General features: G+C 44.8%; 1 protein-coding gene across 1 annotated transcript in view; it reads right to left on the bottom strand.

Moving 5' to 3' along the window:
* The window catches only part of ctnnd2a (catenin (cadherin-associated protein), delta 2a), a gene marked incomplete at both ends in the record, with an annotated part of 625,519 nt that overhangs the window by 101,241 nt on the left and 506,479 nt on the right, over positions 1 to 17,799 (bottom strand). Inside the window, one exon of the mRNA XM_080752281.1 lies at positions 2,747 to 2,923. Within this exon, the coding sequence (XP_080608407.1) occupies positions 2,747 to 2,923 (177 nt within the window). The remainder of the gene's footprint in view (positions 1 to 2,746; positions 2,924 to 17,799) is intronic.

Genomic DNA, 17,799 nt, shown 5'->3' with positions numbered 1-17,799 from the left:
TGGCGGTTGAACCTCTCTTCTGGAGGGCTGTGCCCTCGCCTCTCTGCTTGACATGCCCCCCGCCCCCCACCACCCCACCATCTCTTGCTGTTGCAAAAACTGAGTAAAACTAGGCTAAAGTGTGCTCTCCCTGAGAGAGGGTGTTGTGACGTGTTGCGTGCCGTGCGTGTGTGTGTGTGTGTGCGTTTGGGCAGATTCTGCTACTTTGATGCTTTTGTGCGACACTGTAGTATGATCAAGAAGGGCGTTCATTTATATATATCGTTTGTTTTGTATTTATCATTTTTAAAATGATTTAAACTAGTGGAAAATAGCCGATCTACAAGCACATAACGCCTCGCACCACTAGTTTTGTGTGACAGGCCTTGTATGAAGAAGCAGGGCTTTAGCTTACGAAAAAAACATACACATTTTAAACTTAGAGATATGAGGTTTCTGTCCGACAGGACGATATAGAAAGCAACGTTGTTTGATGGTACAATCAAAGGGTGTCATGGCGTCAGGAGATGAGTACCATGTACAGTAGGCTACAATAGACCCCCGTTTCACCTCAGTCTCTGTTAGATCTTAACTCATTTTATTCACTGTCTTTAAAACATCAACTGAAGGGGTTAACCGTCACATTGTCCATACCTTTTAACGTGGGCACGTGCGTGCACATCGTGCACGATCTGTGCATGGATCATGTACAGGCTTGTGTACAATAGATCACAGCTTTCAAATAAAAAAATCCCATTGAAAAAAGACGTATCCATCGCCGAGCTCTGTTTACATGATAGCTGCGCATGGTCCCCGCCCCGACCGGATACGGAAACCGATCAAAAGGGATACGGAAATGCGACCGGAAGCACTTTTCCGAGGGTGATTAGAGCCCGATCCGCGATAAACAGCGGATTATACTTTTAAATGTTTTTAATAGGCGATAAAAGCATAACACTTTACTTGCCACGCCCGAGTTGGCCCGAGTTATTCCCGATGTCCGCACTTGCCACTGCCCGAGTGGGAGTTACTGCTCACAGTTTACGCTGGTCTAGAAAGTCTAGCCTGTAACTCCCCAACGCCGGTCCACAGAGGGACACGAGACACCTCCACGGATGCGTGTCGAGGCTGGCGAGCCGGCGAGGCGGACGCGGTGGTCTGAAGGCCCGGTCCGCGGCGAAAAACGGACGAAAAAAGCAGACAGCGACCGCGGTTTTGCTATACACGCTACTGACCACTAGGTTGAGCAACTTACACAGTATAGCTTTAATTTGGCATTTTAGAGGTATTAAAAAGTTACTATACTGTATGATGTTTATTTACTGTTGAGTGAAAAAACAATGTTGCACATTAAGTTAATCATCTGGGGACCCCCCAAAATAATTTGGGGACCCCCTGGGAGTCCCTACCCACAGGTTGAGAACCACTGCTGTACATCACATCTCCAAAAAGATTCATCATACTTAGTTGAGCTTAGTATCGTGTACCAAAAAATAGCAAAAAATGCTATTTTCACAATTTTCAAAAAGTCCCCTTTTTATTAATTTCACCTCTATCCACCTCTATCATTCTCAGCACATCCTGGCTTGATAGATGTATGTGACCCATTGAAAGGGTGGGTGTGTGTGTGTGTGTGTGTGTGTGTGTGTGTGTGTGTGTGTGCGGTGCGTGCGTGCGTGCGTGCGTGCGTGCCGTGGCGTGCGTGCGTGCGTGCGCGCGCGTGCGTGCGTGCGTGCGTGCGTGCGTGCGTGCGTGCGTGCGTGCGTGCGTTGCGGTCCATAAGCAGTGTTTAGGTTCACTTAGAACCCCACATCCTCCTCTTGTCCTTGCCGTCTCTACGTCTAATAAAATGATTAACGAGGATACATTACAGACTGCTGTACTCTCTCTCTCTCTCTCTCTCTCTCTCCTCTCTCTCTCTCTCTCTCTCTCTCTCTCTCTCTCTCTGTTCTCTCTCTCTCTCTCTCTCTCTCTCTCTCTCTCCTCTCCTGTCTCTCTCTCTCTTGGTGTATGTCTCTCCCCCTCTCCCCCTCTCTCTTCGTCCTCTCTCTCTCTCTGCCCCATTTTCTGTTTTCTCGCTATACCTGCTGGTCTGTCCGTCCGTCTCTCTCTCTCTCTCTCTCTCTCTCTCCTCTCTCTCTCTCTCTCTCTCCCCCCATCTGTTTGCCTTACTGTCTGGCTCCCTCTCTCTCTAAAGACCATGTGTTGAAGCATGCATGCACGCACGCACGCACGCACGCACGTACGCACGCACGCACGCACGCACGCACGCACGCACACACGCACACACGCACACACACACACACACACACACACACACACACACACACGGTTTTGTCAGGTTAGGATTGTATTAGTCTAAATGGAACATGAGGAGGGGTCCACACAGGGAGAGACGTGTGACTCTGCCTTAAAGGGATAGTTCACCCAAGAAATAATGTTGTTTTTTTTCTATCGATTACTGACCCCATTCATGGATATCCTTTTGTTTTTGTCACATTCCTAAGCCAATAATTTGATGATCAGCAGTGGTCATCAAATTTGTTCCCTATGGAAACACAAAGAGTGTCCTCAAATTATTGGCTTAGGAATGGGACAAAAACAAAAACATATCCATGAATTCAATTCTCCAATCGAAAGGAGAAAAAGGTCATTTTTGTGGACTATCCCTTTAACGCTGCTGTGAAAAACAGCAGGATCCATCCATCCATCCATCCATCCATCCATCCATCCCTCCCCTCCCTCCCTCCCTCCCTCCATCCTTCACCTGGTCGGCTCCCTTCTTTTTCTTCTTCTTCTTCCCCCAGCATCCGGAGCCCTCTTGGCCGTTGGAGTCGCACAGCAGGCCGTCCAGCTCCTCGCTGCCGCCCTGCTGGCCATGGGACGTCTCTGCGGCCAGGCGATACGAGAGGTTCCTCAGGATGCAAACACAGTTCTCTATGGTCTAGAGAGAGGGGGGGGGGGGGGAAGAAGGTAAGACAGGTTAAGCGAGGGAGAGAGCTTTCTGATGCTGTGTTCAAACCTGTAGCTATTTCTTTGTTTCTAGTCGCTTCAATCGCTTCACTTTGGTCGCGCCAAAAAGAGAATCAAGGCAAAACACCTGGTAAAAAGTGAGTCCCAAAACCAAACACCCGAAACATTACCGTCTCCGGACAACATCAACGCTGATTGGCTGTCAGGACGCGATGGGTGGAGTTGGGGGGGAAGCGAAGGTCTCTTCACTTGGATTTTTCCAACTGGGGGGGGCGAAGATACCGACCGTTCGCGCCGTTCGCGCCGCCCCGCTTGGATGGGTCGCGTGTCGTCTCGTCTTTGCATTCACTTTGATTGCGCCGCTCGAACCATCCAGGTCTGAACGCATCATCAGAATGGTAACCCAGTTTCAGTGATGGACGAAGTACTCCAAAGTTTTAGTACCAATACAACAATGTATAAATACTATAAGTAAATGTCCTGCATTCAACATTTGTATTTGAGTAAAAGTACAGGATGAATGGCTTCCACTCACATTTCTCAATCGACTTATCCTTTTTTTTTTTTTTACAAGGCTGGATCTCACGATGGCATGCACTTTTCAACCCAGCCAGCAGAATGTTAACAGGAATAATCATCAGATTTCTATCCCTTTTTTCCATTATTTATAGAAAAGTAAGATTAAAAATGTGTAGAGTAATTAGTAAAACAGGAATTAATTATGTTTTGCAATAATATATCTAAATCTGCAAAGTACCAGTAACTAAAGTAGTAAAAAGTACAATATTTACAATAATATGCCCAGCAAGCACGGTCAGGACCTGGACCAATCAGTGACGTCTCGATTGGGGCCAGATCACAGCCCATATGGGGATGATCTTGACGTCATTATCAGGACATCATATGGACTTTTTTGTTTCCATATGACGTCCTGGTAATGACGTCAAGATCATCCCCATATGGGATGTGATCTGACTCCAATCGAAATGTCAGTGATTGGTCCACGTCCTGACATGCTCGCTGGGTGGCTAGTCAATCGTGGACTTGATTGTGATCGTGGACCTGGCGCAAATGACAGAGCAACATTCATTTATCAGCTAAGCTTTTCAATGGTCTACTCTACCATCAAAGGGGAAAGGCAGACTTTCCAGGCCCAGGACGTAAGAACCAGTCAGTCACCGGGCCCATGAACCGTTTGACCCGCCTCCCCTCTGTGCATCAAAGCCAGTTAGGCTTACAGCACATTAGATGCAGCTTCTACACAGAGGCTGTTGAACGCGATGCCCCAATAATTGTACTTTGGCAGTTCTGCACTGCTGTTCTGTAATTTTCTTCTGCCTATAGACCGTTTTCCTGAGTGCTCCCCTGTAGAGAGTGCCGCCGCCATGCGCGGTGTAAACAGCAGCCAGTGTTGGAGTAGTAAGTAAAATGATTGAAAATGGTAAATACTAAAGGAGAAATACTCAAAATTGTACTTAAGTACTGTACTTTGTAACTGCGTCTACACCAGGCCCGAGAAACCAAAGAATTTAATAAGCTTTAATAGAAGCGGGAACTAAAATAGGCCAGGACTAATCCTCCGAGATCGGTTTCAACACAGACCCATTATGGGGATGGACCTATTAACATGGAGATGGAAACCGGAAGCAGGATGGTCCATCCTCTATTGCGGCGGTTGGCTTAATGTTTATACAACACGGCTTACAAATAGACGGCTGGAGGGATTTACACAATTTTCTTTTTTGTTTTGAAGCTGATGAAACCGATCGTGCACGATGGAAACTCTAGCGTAGAGCATAGCACGGGTCTTCCAGGACCCGATAACCCGAGACCCGAACCGAGACCCAAGCCGTTTCGGGTCTAAAATATTCACTTGTCCCTCGGGTTAGGGTAGGGTAGGGTCTAATTGCCTTGGGTCCGTTCGGGGCTGTCCAAAATGCATTTACCCACAAGGATCTGAGAGGACCCGAGATTTAAACATATATATCCTTCAACTTTAGAATATTGTTTTTAATGAGACATGCATTGTAATTACGCTCCCAAATCCATATTATCGCCTGTTCTGGCTTATTGAGTGAGTCCCGTTCAGCGCATCCAATCTCAAGCGTTGCCCTGCTGCTGAAGTGAAAATCATGGAGGGCTTTTTTTTGCGAGGTGAAACACAAACAAAGGCCACCTGGCTGGAAAATGCAGGTTGGAACGTCATTTAGCCTATATGGAACATGTTTCTGGACATCATCTGCGGGGACGGGCGACATAAAGTCGGCGAAAATCTGTCTATCTGCAACACAAACGCAACGACGCACGCAAGCCAGCTGAGTCTCGTCTCGTCTCTGTGATCAGCCACATGCACACATAGACATCAAAGGGGGCTTGAGCCCCTGCCCTTTTATCCGTCTGTAAAAAGTGCCCTCTTCAGACCATGAATGCATTTTTTTACAATGTCAAATGTCCCCGGGCCCTTTCCATATCATAACTGAAGGCTGCATTCAAGAGAATGCAGCCTTCAGTTAAATTTCTAAAAGGCACTTTTAGAAATGTCTGCCCCTGCCTCTCTAACATTCTCTGCACGTCCCTGTCTGTGATTATTCTGACGGGCAGCCGAGAGCGCAGGAGGAGGAAAGTTTTGTGATGCGAGCTGTGGTGTCGTGGACACTAACTGGACAGTAACATACTCACTGCCTGGACAGGTTGGTGTTTGTTGTGGATCACTGTGATTGTCATTGTTCAGCTGGGGACTGAGCTGAAAATCTAACTGTTCTGCATGACGCACGGCGCACGCAACCCTCCGCAATCGCTCTCACCTCTCGGTCCTCGGAGCGGCGGCTACAGTGCGCTGCTGCGCTGCGCTCAGATAGATAGATAGATAGATAGATAGATACCTTTATTATCCCAAGGGGGAAATTCAGTTGTCCAGTAGTAGCACAGCAGTATACAGTTATTTACAAAGTTACAGAGACGTAAGAAAAAATAGATAAGAGGGAAAGAAACAAGAGAACAAAAAAAAGAGCAGTACAGTACCAATAAAGAGAAGGTGCATCAATAGAGGGGGCGAATAATATATAAGTATATATACATAAAGTGTCTTGCAAAAAAGACCATAGCAGTCAATGCTAGTTAGTGCAAACAAGTATCTCACTGTCATTGTTAAACAAAGCAAAAATACTCAGAAACTACCAACACAAACTAATAGTGCAAAGTCAAAAAATAATCAGTGCGAAAAAAGAAGAAACTAGGAAGCGTGTCACCGCAAGACGCACATGAGCACTCTTCCTGGACGGTCCTTTTGGGTCAAAGTCAATACAGCAATAGTTCCTTAGAGGTCAATGTCAATACAGCAAAGGTTCCGTCAGTCTAAGTTAGGAAGGGAGACCTTTTCAAGCGTCCGTTATGTGTCTCGTTGTACAGCTTAAGGGCAGCCGGTACAAAAGATTTTCCTAATCTCTCACATCTCCGTCCTGGGTAGGTAAAGCGGTCGTTTCCTCTCTTACTCCAGTAACTGGTGATCTCTAGATGGAGGGGGTGGGAGGAGTTCTCCAAGATGGAATCCAGCTTCCTCGCTGTGCGCACACTGGTTACTTCCTCCACCCACTGCAGAGAGGACCCGACGACAGAGCCTGCTTTCTTCACCAGTCTGTTTAGGTTAAACGTGTCACCTGCTCTGTTGTTGCCACCCCAACATGTTATACCAAAAAAGAGGACACTTGCCATGACAGACTGATAGAACATCTGTAGCATCCTATTACACACCCCAAACGATCTCAGTCTTCTCAGGAGGAACAGCCTGCTTTTCCCCTTGCTGTGAATCGCCTGTGCATTGTCCGACCAGTCCAGTGAACTATTCAGGTGTACTCCGAGGAATTTGTAGTTATCCACAAGCTCAACCACCTCACCGTTAATGGTGCTTGGCACCGGGGGGACTCTCTTGAAGGTGCGGAAGTCCACCACCATCTCCTTGGTCTTGCTTGCGTTGAGCCTGAGATGGTTAGCCTCGCTCCATTGCACAAAGTCCCTAACCACACCATCGTGCTCAGCCGTGTTGTCACCCGAGATCTTGCTGACCACCACGGTATCATCTGAGAACTTCTGCAGATGACAGGTCTTGGAATTGAAGAGGAAGTCCGATGTATAGAGAGTGAACAGGAAGGGTGAGAGCACAGTTCCTTGCGGGGCCCCCGTGTTGCTCACCAGCACATCAGACCGACAGCTCTGCAGTCTCACAGACTGTGGCCTTTCTGAAAGGTAGTCTGTGATCCATGCCACAAAGCCCTTGTCCACTCCCATCAGCGTAAGCTTCTCCGCAAGCAGAGACGGTTGGATAGTGTTGAAAGCACTGGAGAAGTCAAAAAACATAATTCTGACTGTGCTGCCCAGATCTTCCAGATGGGTGAGAGCCTTATGGAGCATGAAGGTGATGGCGTCGTCAACCCCAATATCAGCCTGGTAGGCAAACTGAAGGGGGTCCAGGTGATCACTGACCGCCGGTCTCAGGAGGTTCAGAACCAGCCGTTCAAAGACCTTCATGACCTGTGATGTCAGGGCGACTGGTCTGTAATCATTGAGGACCGAGCTGTGGTGTCGTGGACACTAACTGGACAGTAACAGGGCGACTGGTCTGTAATCATTGAGGACCGAGCTCTATAGTGTCTAGGCTATTAGTCTCAAAAGAAAAATAAGCATTATATAGCATCGGACACAGTTCGGGCCAAAGACCTGGCTAGATCGGTTCCGTTCCCCCCGGTTCCATTTTAGGGTCGGATCCAATCACTCTCGGATCCATTTCGGGCCGGGGCTAGAACTATCTGTATTTTTCTCAGGGCCATTCGGCTCGGTCCAAATTTCCTCGGCTCCATTTCGGCTCGGCTCCCATTTTTTGGACCCGTGCTACCCTCTACTCTAGCGCCCACGTTAAAAGGTAAGAGAAGACAGGCAGTTAAAGACAGATATTTTTGTGTTGCTTGGGTGGTCGCGGTCAACGAGTTAAGTAAATGTAGGCTACAAGTTACTTTTCACTACTGTTTACATCACAGCTAATGGCGGCGGCGCCCTCTACAGGGTGTTGCTCAGGAAATCGGTCTATAGGCTACGTCATAGTATGAGCGAATAGGGGAAGGGGATCAACGTCACATGATTCCCTTGTTTGGCCCCGCAAAAACTCAGATGTGTGTCTCAAAAAATATATGAATGACTATATTAGAATCACGGAAAGTTTAGAATGTCTGGCGGTCCCATTTTTCACAAGATCGGTGGTTGTTGCAATTACCTGCGCTACAATACTTCACAACATATTGCCCTATGACGAAATAAACCCACGCATGTATCAATGTACGTTCCATAATGCAATAAACCCACGCATGTATCAATGTACGTTCCATAATGCAATTCCAATGGTGAAATCTGTGCTGTTTTAACCCAGTGAAGGAATGGGAGTTTGTTGTGTGTCGTCATAGAATAGTACCGTAAGTCAGTGGTTCTCAACCTTTTCAGCCCGTGACCCCCAAATTGCCCAAAATAATCATATTTTAACTGGGGACCCCTCCAACCCTGACAAGTACTAAGCGTTGAGGCATTACATTTTGTATAACACGGTTCTATTGTGAACATAGCAGATCTACATGCTCAAAACGCCTCGCGTTGCGAGGCGTTGTGAGCATGTAGACCGGCTATTTTCACAATTTCTGCCTTTGACAATTTGGCCAATGTTTAATTTGTCATTTTAGAGGTATTAAAGGTATTACAAAGTCCTTAAATTGTCACTTTAGAAATGTGCATCTACTGTACCCTCTATACACTTAAACTTCATGTTGGTTTGTTTACTGTTGAGTGAGAAAACAATGTTTCACATTAAGTTAATCATCTGGGGACCCCCCAAAATAATTTGGGGACCCCCCTGGGGGTCCCGACCCACAGGTTGAGAACCACTGCCGTAAGTAATGCTGCTGTGTTATCTTGATTTGATCAATGCTGGATGGTACTGCTTTTAACATGTCTTCTAAATCAGTAGCTCTCAAACGTTTGCGTGCCGAGGACCTCCAAAGTGATATGCTACATTCATTTTGGCCGTGGACCCCCGTCTGAAAGTGTTTTGTGCCAAGAACCCCCAAAAGAGAAGATTTGTGTTCAAAGTGTCAACATGATTCAAAATCTTTCAAACACTTTCAAGATTTCTAAAAAATAAATAATAATAATAATACAAAATAAAAATAAAATAGTTCAAGCTCGCAGCACTGCACAAAGTATATTGAACACTGCTGGTCCAAAGTAAGATTTGTGTGTGTGTGTGTGTGTGTGTGTGTGTGTGTGTGTGTGTGTGTGTGTGTGTGTATGTGAGAGTGTGTGCGTGTGCGTGTGTGCGCGTGTGTGCTTGCGTGCGTGCGTGCGTGCTTGTGTACTGTACATACTTTTTGGGAAGTGTGAATTATCTTTTTGAAAATCAACGTGCCCAATACAGAGGCCACCATGTTGAAACTAAGTGGATAACAGCATCCTGCAGCTCATTGTGTATTCTGGACTGTACGCTCTGACTTTGAAATGAGATTAGAGGAAAATCTGAAATGAGGAAAAATGACAGCGACAACACACTGCATCACACCCCATTTAACACAGAGACGTGTCTGTGTGTGTGTGTGTGTGTGTGTGTGTGTGTGTGTGTGTGTGTGTGTGTGTGGTGTGTGTGTGTGTGTGTGTGTGTGTGTGTGTGTGTGTGTGTGTGTGCGTACGTGAGTACATGAGTGCATGCGTGCATGCACGCACATGGGCGTGCGTGTGTTTAGTAATAGTCAGACAGAACAGTGTCATTACAGAAGTCAGCCAAGTCGATATTAGAGACCTGGTGAAATGAAAAATATTATTTTACGCTTTTAGAGCATGCCGTGGTCATACTATGGACCTAGCTAACAATAGATGCCAAAACAATTAATGATGTAAAAAAAAAATCAATAATTCTTTGTGTATTCTTGTAACAAAAGTCCCTAAAAAGTCAAAGTTAAATTATTGTCTAAAAACAAATTTGTACTGTGTGATGATATATAATGAATCTGGATTTCATTCCCCCGTTTGTTTTTATATACATAATATACATACAAGTATACATGTAGTACAATAAGTAAATCTGGTGAGACAGCCTGCTGTTTCTATGTAATCCTACAAATCCATAATGCTTTATTTAATTAAAATGGATAAATACTTAGTAGTTTATCAATTTTGAATTGATTTGCACATTAACCTTTTCATTTAAATGACGCTTCAATGAGCAAAATCCCCCAGGGGTCAAGCCTTGGCCCACTTATTTTCTGCCAAATATGTTTGCCTATGAGCTTGCAGATCCACAAGCTAATAAATACACATCGCAAAAAATACAATAAAATAAAAAAAAGGAGATAAGACTTTGTTTGCCAATATTTGCAGGCATGCATTAGAACTCAGCTCCCACGATCAGCATTTTTTTTAAAGGACAAAAGGTACAGACAGACAGAAAGGACATACATCCTTCAATACTATATCCTACAATATTCTTTAAAAACACAAATAAAATAAAGAGGTACTTCATATGCGTGTAGCTGGTTACCGGCTCGAGTGAGGCAGAACGCCCCCCGCCCCGCCTCCCCGTTTCTCTCTGGCAGGAGGAGAACCATTTCGCCAATTCAAGTCTATTTTCTTCAGATAGATAGAAATATACTGGCGAATATTAGAGACAATATAACCCTAACGCAATTTCGCTTTTTTGATGCAATTAGGCTACAGAGCGCATTTGTGCATGCTAGATTGTTTTAGTATAGGCTCTACTCTGACTGATATTCGCTACAGAGTAAGCTAGTCTATATTTCGCATTATACATATTTGTGCATGTTTGTCTAATGCGCTAGTGTTATATTGTCTCTAATATTCGCCAGTATATTCCTATCTATCTTTGAAGAAAATGACTTGAATTGGCGAACTGGTTCTCCTCCTGCCAGCGAGTGTTGAGACAGAGAGAGAAAACGGGGATGCGGGGTGGGGGGAGATCTGCCTCACTCCAGCCGGTAACAAGCTACACGCACTTCAGATGCTAACTAAAACCAGTGCAGCCAACAAGTCATGACTCAGTCATCTGTCACGATTCAGTTAAACTATTTTTCTTAATTGCCAAAATCTAGATTCACAATGTAACGCAGTCATATACTGTAGGTATAATAGAGGGCGGACTGTCCCACCCCCAGCTATTCATTTCAATGCAAGTTGCTCAGTGGCGTTTTGAAGCACCCGGAAGAAGCTGAATCCAGGTGCATTGTGGGGGAAATTGGCACATCTGAATGTGACGTAATTACGAACGTCGAACGACCCCAGCGGTGCGCTCTTTTGCTCGTGCATGTATTTTTCACCCAGCCTGCAGTTCCAGCTTTGGCCACCATGTCCCTTTGCTTCAACTCTTACTAGCCCTGGGTTCTGGGGGCTTGTTCTGTCCATCCTTCCGTATACAAGGAGGAGGAACCACCCCTATCACCGCTGCTCCCAATCACGAGACTGCATGCTACACTGCAGGTTGCCTGTGATTGGCCAAGAGTTGACACAGTCCCCCGCAGACTGACATCACAGACACTCAAGGATGCACGCTGCAAAATTATTTGAAAAGAAGTTAGGTCTACATTACAAACAGAGATAAATAACGAAATAAATAAAATCACACCTGGTGTGAAGGGAGCGGTGCTATTTATTAGTTAATTTCATCAAGTGTCCAGCTAGCCAATCACAGTGTGTCCTACGAAGCTTGGCTAATGGGACCCTGGAGATCACCGCAGCTCATAAGGGGTAAGCGCAAGAGACAAGATCCGAGAATATTAAGAGAGTTATTTATCTTCAAGACAGAAACAGATGGTATTGACTATCCGTTGTGTCCTCTGCCATAATTAAAATAATGTATGAGGCCGTCAAAGTTTCTTCGTCACTTGGAGACAAACCACAGATTCTGTCTACTTTGAATAACATTTTTATGCAATTGTTGACAATAACATTTATTCTCAGTTAATACGGTATGTTAGTAATGGCAGTGGCAATAGTGGGTATATTGGCAGAAGGATGTTGAGGTTGGAACTGCTATGCAAGGAAGCCTAGAGGAAGACTAAAGAGGAGTTTTATGGATGTGTAGTGAAAGAAGACATGAGGTTAGTTGGTGTGAGGGAAGAGGAGGCAGAGGACAGGGTGAGATGGAGGCAGACGATTCACTGTGGCGACCCCTGAAGGAAACAGCCAAAAGGAAAAGAAGAAAAACATACCAATAAATAAGAACTTAAAGTTTCGTTGATCCAAGCCGGAACATAAGCCAGAACATAACACAATGTTTTGCATTGCGTCCTAATTTTGAGCTGGTAGCTCTGCATTTAACCCTAACCCAAGAAATTTGGTGTAGACAGAAAAAAAGCTGTCCAAGTACAGAGACAAGAGGTAAAAAAACAGCCAGTAAGACGCCCTAAGGGCGAGAAGTGAGGGCGAAGTCGTGCTGAAACAACAGAGACTGACACAATATGTCCATATATGGGCATTCCCATATATGGGCTTAATATTGATGACATCAGGGATTTCCATATATTGGCATAAAAGGAATTCGGAATTAATTTGCAAGTGTGACTTGCGTCGCGACAACCACACTGGTTATCACGAGACTGACACAATATGTCCAGATATGGGCTTAATATCAATGACATCAGGGATCTTGGCCATATATGGAGCGTGACATGAGGCGTGACGCACGCACGCACATGATCTGCAGGTTTTCAGCCCAGCTTCAAGATCATTCTGTGAAAAGCAGCGGCAGTTTGGAAGAGACACGAGCCAACTTCCAGGAGGTACACACCCCTCTGAAATCTCTCTCTCTGGTGACCATTCCTAAATACAAGCTATCGCCAGTGGTGGAAAAAGTACTCACATTTCTTACTTAAGTAAAATTCCGGATTTCAAAATGTACTTGAGTAAAAGTATGAAAGTGTTGGCATCAAAATGTACTTAAAGCTATACTGTGTAAGTTGCTCAACTAGTGGTCAGTAGCGTCCGCGTCTTTCGGCCGTTTTTCGCCGCGGACCGGGCCTCACACCCCCGCGTCACCCCCGCGTCTGCCTCCACCTCGCCGAGATCTATCTTTAGAGGGGTCCCTGGTTCCTGTGCGTTCAGGCATTCCGGAGAAACGGAGTGTTTCACCCGAGTATAGATAGAGACACACGGGCGCCTACAAATATGGCCGCCCTATTGTGATAGCTAGCGACCCCACTTAAAAATGCGCTGTGATTGGCCGGCAGTGTATAACCCTCGCTGTGATTGGCCGGTAGTGTATGATGACGTCATTTTGCCGGGAAATCCCGCCCCTGTCACTGCTAGAAGAAAATATATAAAGAGAAGGCTTCAGAAGCTGAAAATAACGGAGTGGGTGTTCTAAAACTTTAGCGATTTAAGAGTTAGGACAATTTTAAGATTTGTTTTATAAAAAAAGTTACATGGTATAACTTTAACTTTTTCTCTGCCATTTTAAACATAGCCTGAACTCAGCAAATGCATGCCAAATTGTCCTTACCTTTTAACGTGGGCAAGTGCACGCATCGCGCACAATCTGTGCATGTAACATGCACCAGCGTTGCAGACCGGACCGCAGCTTTCGAAAAAAACAATCCCATTGGAAAAGGAAATATCCGTTGTTAGGCTGTATCTGCCGCTGTTTACAGAAAAACTCATGTAAAACGCCGAGCTGTGCACTATGTCTATATCCTGCGAGGGCACGTCGCGCACATAGCAGATGATATGTGCGCAGATCATATGCCAGGCGGGTAAAAGAATCAAACAGCTTCCAAATAATAAAAAAAGCGTCCTTCCTTTGTTTACAATGGAAACCTATGGGATCGGAGCCATGACGCGGCCTCAGACCGGATATGGAATAGATCCGGTCAAAACAGGAAATACGGCCGGATACAGTTAGGAGGCGGGCCTAAAGAGTCAGAATCGGCTATAATCTGCGATCAGCAGATCTACAAGCTCACAACGCGTCGCATTGCGACACGTTGTGAGCTTGTAGATCTGCTATTTTCAAATAGCCAAGGTATAAAATAGGGCTAATAAATGTAGTGGTACAATATTTAGATCCAAGATGTAGTGGAGTAGAAGTAAAAGTATTGGATACTCAAGTACAAATAACAAAAAATTGTACTTTTTACTTACGTAAATGTACTTAGTTACTTTACACCACTGGCTATCGCTAGAAAGGGAAAGCGTAAAAGTCTGGAGTGTTTAAACTGACTAAAGGTACGTGTCAAAAGCTCTCATAGTCCATTCAATAACCCGTCTCCAGTGTTTGACTCTCTCATTAACTTCAAAGAGAAAGACTTCTCTTTAGTTCTCTGCTTTCTAGCTTTGGGGCAGAGAGGCTTTATGTTTCGTAAATATTGACAGCCTTAATTAATCCACACAGTGCACTTTGGAGTGCGCCGTGGTCCCATGTGGCTTAGCGAGCCGTTTGCAAGGGGGCCTTAGAGAACTGCGCTTTTTTTAAGACCCAAAATCTACGTGAGAATGGAGGAGAGAGCCCGGGGCAAGGCAGGGGAAGAGAGAGAGAGAGAGAGAGAGAGAGAGAGAGAGAGAGAGAGAGAGAGAGAGAGAGAGAGAGAGAGAGAGAGGGAGAGGGAGAGAGAGAGAGAGAGAGAGAGAGAGAGAGAGGAGAGGGAGAGCTTGTTAGGAGGTTACAATTAGGAACAAATACAGTGATAAATGACTGGAGGACAAATTGTCCTCCATAAACAGCACAGCCAGACAGAGACAGAAAAGAGAGAAAATAAACAGTAAGACGCCTAAGGGTTGCGTTTAAGTTGGACAAAATGTGGAAACAATGTATTCCCAAATATGGATATTGATATAGACCACATGAGACCATGGGCGCTGATATAAGGAGTGCGTGAGGCAGTAGCGTATAGCGACCCCCCGCCGGGCCCCAATGCAGGGAGCCCCTGTTGAAGACCCCTGGTATAAATGCTATTAATTACCTTTGAGTGGAAATTCAGTTCCTAATCCTCCTCTGATCGAGTCACGGACTGATCAACAATATCCTACTTGCTTCTGTAGCCTACAACTCTTTTTCTTTTTTAATTGGGTGGTGGGCCCACCAAAGAAATCAGATATTAGTTTCAGAGCCATGCTGTAAAAAACAACCGATAACAGCCCTAAAAAGATGGCAGGTCTCACTCACAGCTGAAGAGAGAAAGTTCTTCATGCCTACCGCTAAAAGTAAACAGGACACAGCTGTCCTCAAGCAACTGATCAGATTGGGCAATCAGTAGCACTCTCAAGAGGGGCAATAGAGAGTGTCTTCTCAATCCGGTAAGCATTTCAAAATAAAAGTTTTTTTTCTTTCTTTTTTTTTTCTTTTTTCTTCCCCGGAGCGGTGGCGGGCCCTCTCCCCCCCGGGCCCTAATGCGACTGCATCGGCTGCTTCCCCTATAGCTTGATTGGTCTTGATTGGTCAATGCCATCATGACGTCATCGCATCAGTATGTGACCAGGGCCGTAATGAACGTCTCCAGGAAGTAAGAATTATTTTTGTCCAGCCTAGACTGAGTTATTGCAGAAAAACTGGTATTTCTCAAAATGCATAAAAAATTTCACCTTGAGTATCTTTGGTCTGCAGATCTTTTCTTTAATGTTGCAGAGATAAAATCTAGATGGTTGTCTGCATGTATCTGTTCTTCATTAGTTTACATCGTTTTAACTTGCTATGCATGTTAGTTCTGTTCTGTAGGCAACGTCAAAGCAGGGGTGCCAAAACGGTTCAATTGTAACACAATTTAACATGATAATATCATATTGAAATATTTTACATATTGGCCAATATTGTGTTCAGTCAGCTGACATTCAATTACATTGTATTTTAAGTCAGATTAGGGATGTATAACATGTTGCATTAATCAAACTCGCTATTTATTTAGGTAATCAATGTATTTTTCCATGGAATTCACTCAAACGCTTAAACTGGTACATATTGTAATATTTAATATTTTCCTAAAGTATGATAGAGTATCTTATCAGATCCTTGGTATGAAAACAATGTTAAAGAGTAGCTTGAATGAAATATAATTAATTTAAACAAAAAAATATTTGTTTAATGCGGTTCTTTAGCTGTGTTACATTTATAAATCATGCTGTTACAATTAATCCCATGTGGGCTTCAAATGTAACATCGGAACAGCGTCCACTCTCGGTTTAATAACTCATGACCTGTTTTATCAATTGAAAAACTTGAAGTGGTTTATGATGGCAGACATGTGTAAGTCCTTTGCCTGAAAATATTACATATGTAGGTGAAAGAATCTCTGAGTAAAATATTGAAATGTGAAAAACGTTACAATCATGCAGGCTCTCCCCTACATTTATTTGAAAGGTTTAGTTACATTGGTCCTTGTAGATTTGGATTTTTATTACAACACATAGATTAGCCACTAACACCTATATACTGTATTCGGCCATTTGAAAATAGCAGATCTACAAGTTTACTTCAATCAATGGGCACCCCTTTGAATATAGAAAAATCAGTGCCCATGCATGAGACTCACACAATATGTCCATATACAGTATGGGCATTCCAAGCTAAGGGCTAGTGTTGCAAAGAGCGCCAGAGCGAGCAGAGGGGCTGCAGCCCCAAAAGCCCGCCTACCAGTTACATAGCCTGGGATCGCTTCCAATTCCGGGCTTTTGATCCGGTCGGGAGCGGATGACGTCCTACGTCATTTTGTATTCAAAACGGACTACAATTTGGCCGGAACTACCGGCCGGAATCAGTTTTAACCTGGTTTTGCGCATGCGCTAACTGGGATAAAACTGATTCCGGTCGGTAGTTCCGGCCAAAGTGTAGTCCGTTTTGAATACAAAATGACGTAAGATATCATCCGGTCTAGACCGGATCAACCAACCTGTTTAGTAAACTAATACCAGGCTTTCTCTCAGGAAAGACTGGTGAGGCGAGGTTACCAGTTACATCATCATTTGGATTTCCAAGCTAATAGCTACAGTCTCTCATCCTGGACAGTTAACATGCTGAAAGGCCATTGTTCCTTGTTTGAAATGACCAAACCTGCCTACTGATCAGGCATGTGCACACAGACATGAAAGGGGGCTTGAGCCCCTGCCCTTTTAACAGTCTGTAAAAAGTGCCCTCTCCAGACCATGAATGCCGTTTTCACCATGGCGAAAGAAAATCAAATGCCCTCTTTCCATGCCGTACCTGAAGGCAGCATTCAAGAGAATTGTCTTGTCCAAACTCTGCTGAACTTGAATGCAGCATCATGCCCTCAATGTGTAGAAATCCATGCCGTACGCCAAATCTCCAGTGTTGCCTTTTTTATGCTTATTCAGTGTGGTATCAAGTACTGAAAATAGCCGACCTCCAAGCTCACAACGTGTCACAGCGCGGCGCGTTGTGAGCTTGGAGGTCTGCTATTTTCAACATTTTCACCAAAAGGCCCTTTTAGAAATGTCAGCCCCTGCCTCTCTAACATTCTCTGCACGTCCTTGCTACTGAATATGTCACTGTGGGAGGCAGGTTTCTGAACCATAGAAATAGAAAGGTAGACGCCTCCTTCGGCTCTGGTTCATATGCATCGAGGGACCAAGGGAATCCGTGTGCATCGCTTCCACATGCGTCACACATACGGAAGTTGCTAGGCCAATCAGAGGCAGGTGGGGGCGGGTCTTTACGTACGCAGCATGTAAGAACAGCTGAGCTGCGCAACATCAAAATTGGCTCTGTTGAATGGAATTGTAGTCCTTGGATAAGTCCCAGTAAAAAGACGTGCTGTGATTGGCCAGTAGACACTTTGACTGGCAGCAGTCCCTTGGTTTTTC

This window comes from Nannobrachium achirus (genome assembly GCF_963921795.1).
Source record: "Nannobrachium achirus genome assembly, chromosome: 21".
In the NCBI taxonomy this organism is placed as follows: Eukaryota; Metazoa; Chordata; class Actinopteri; order Myctophiformes; family Myctophidae; genus Nannobrachium; species Nannobrachium achirus.
The sequence above is the reverse complement of the archived record's forward strand: the minus strand, read 5'-3'. Positions and strand labels throughout refer to the sequence as shown.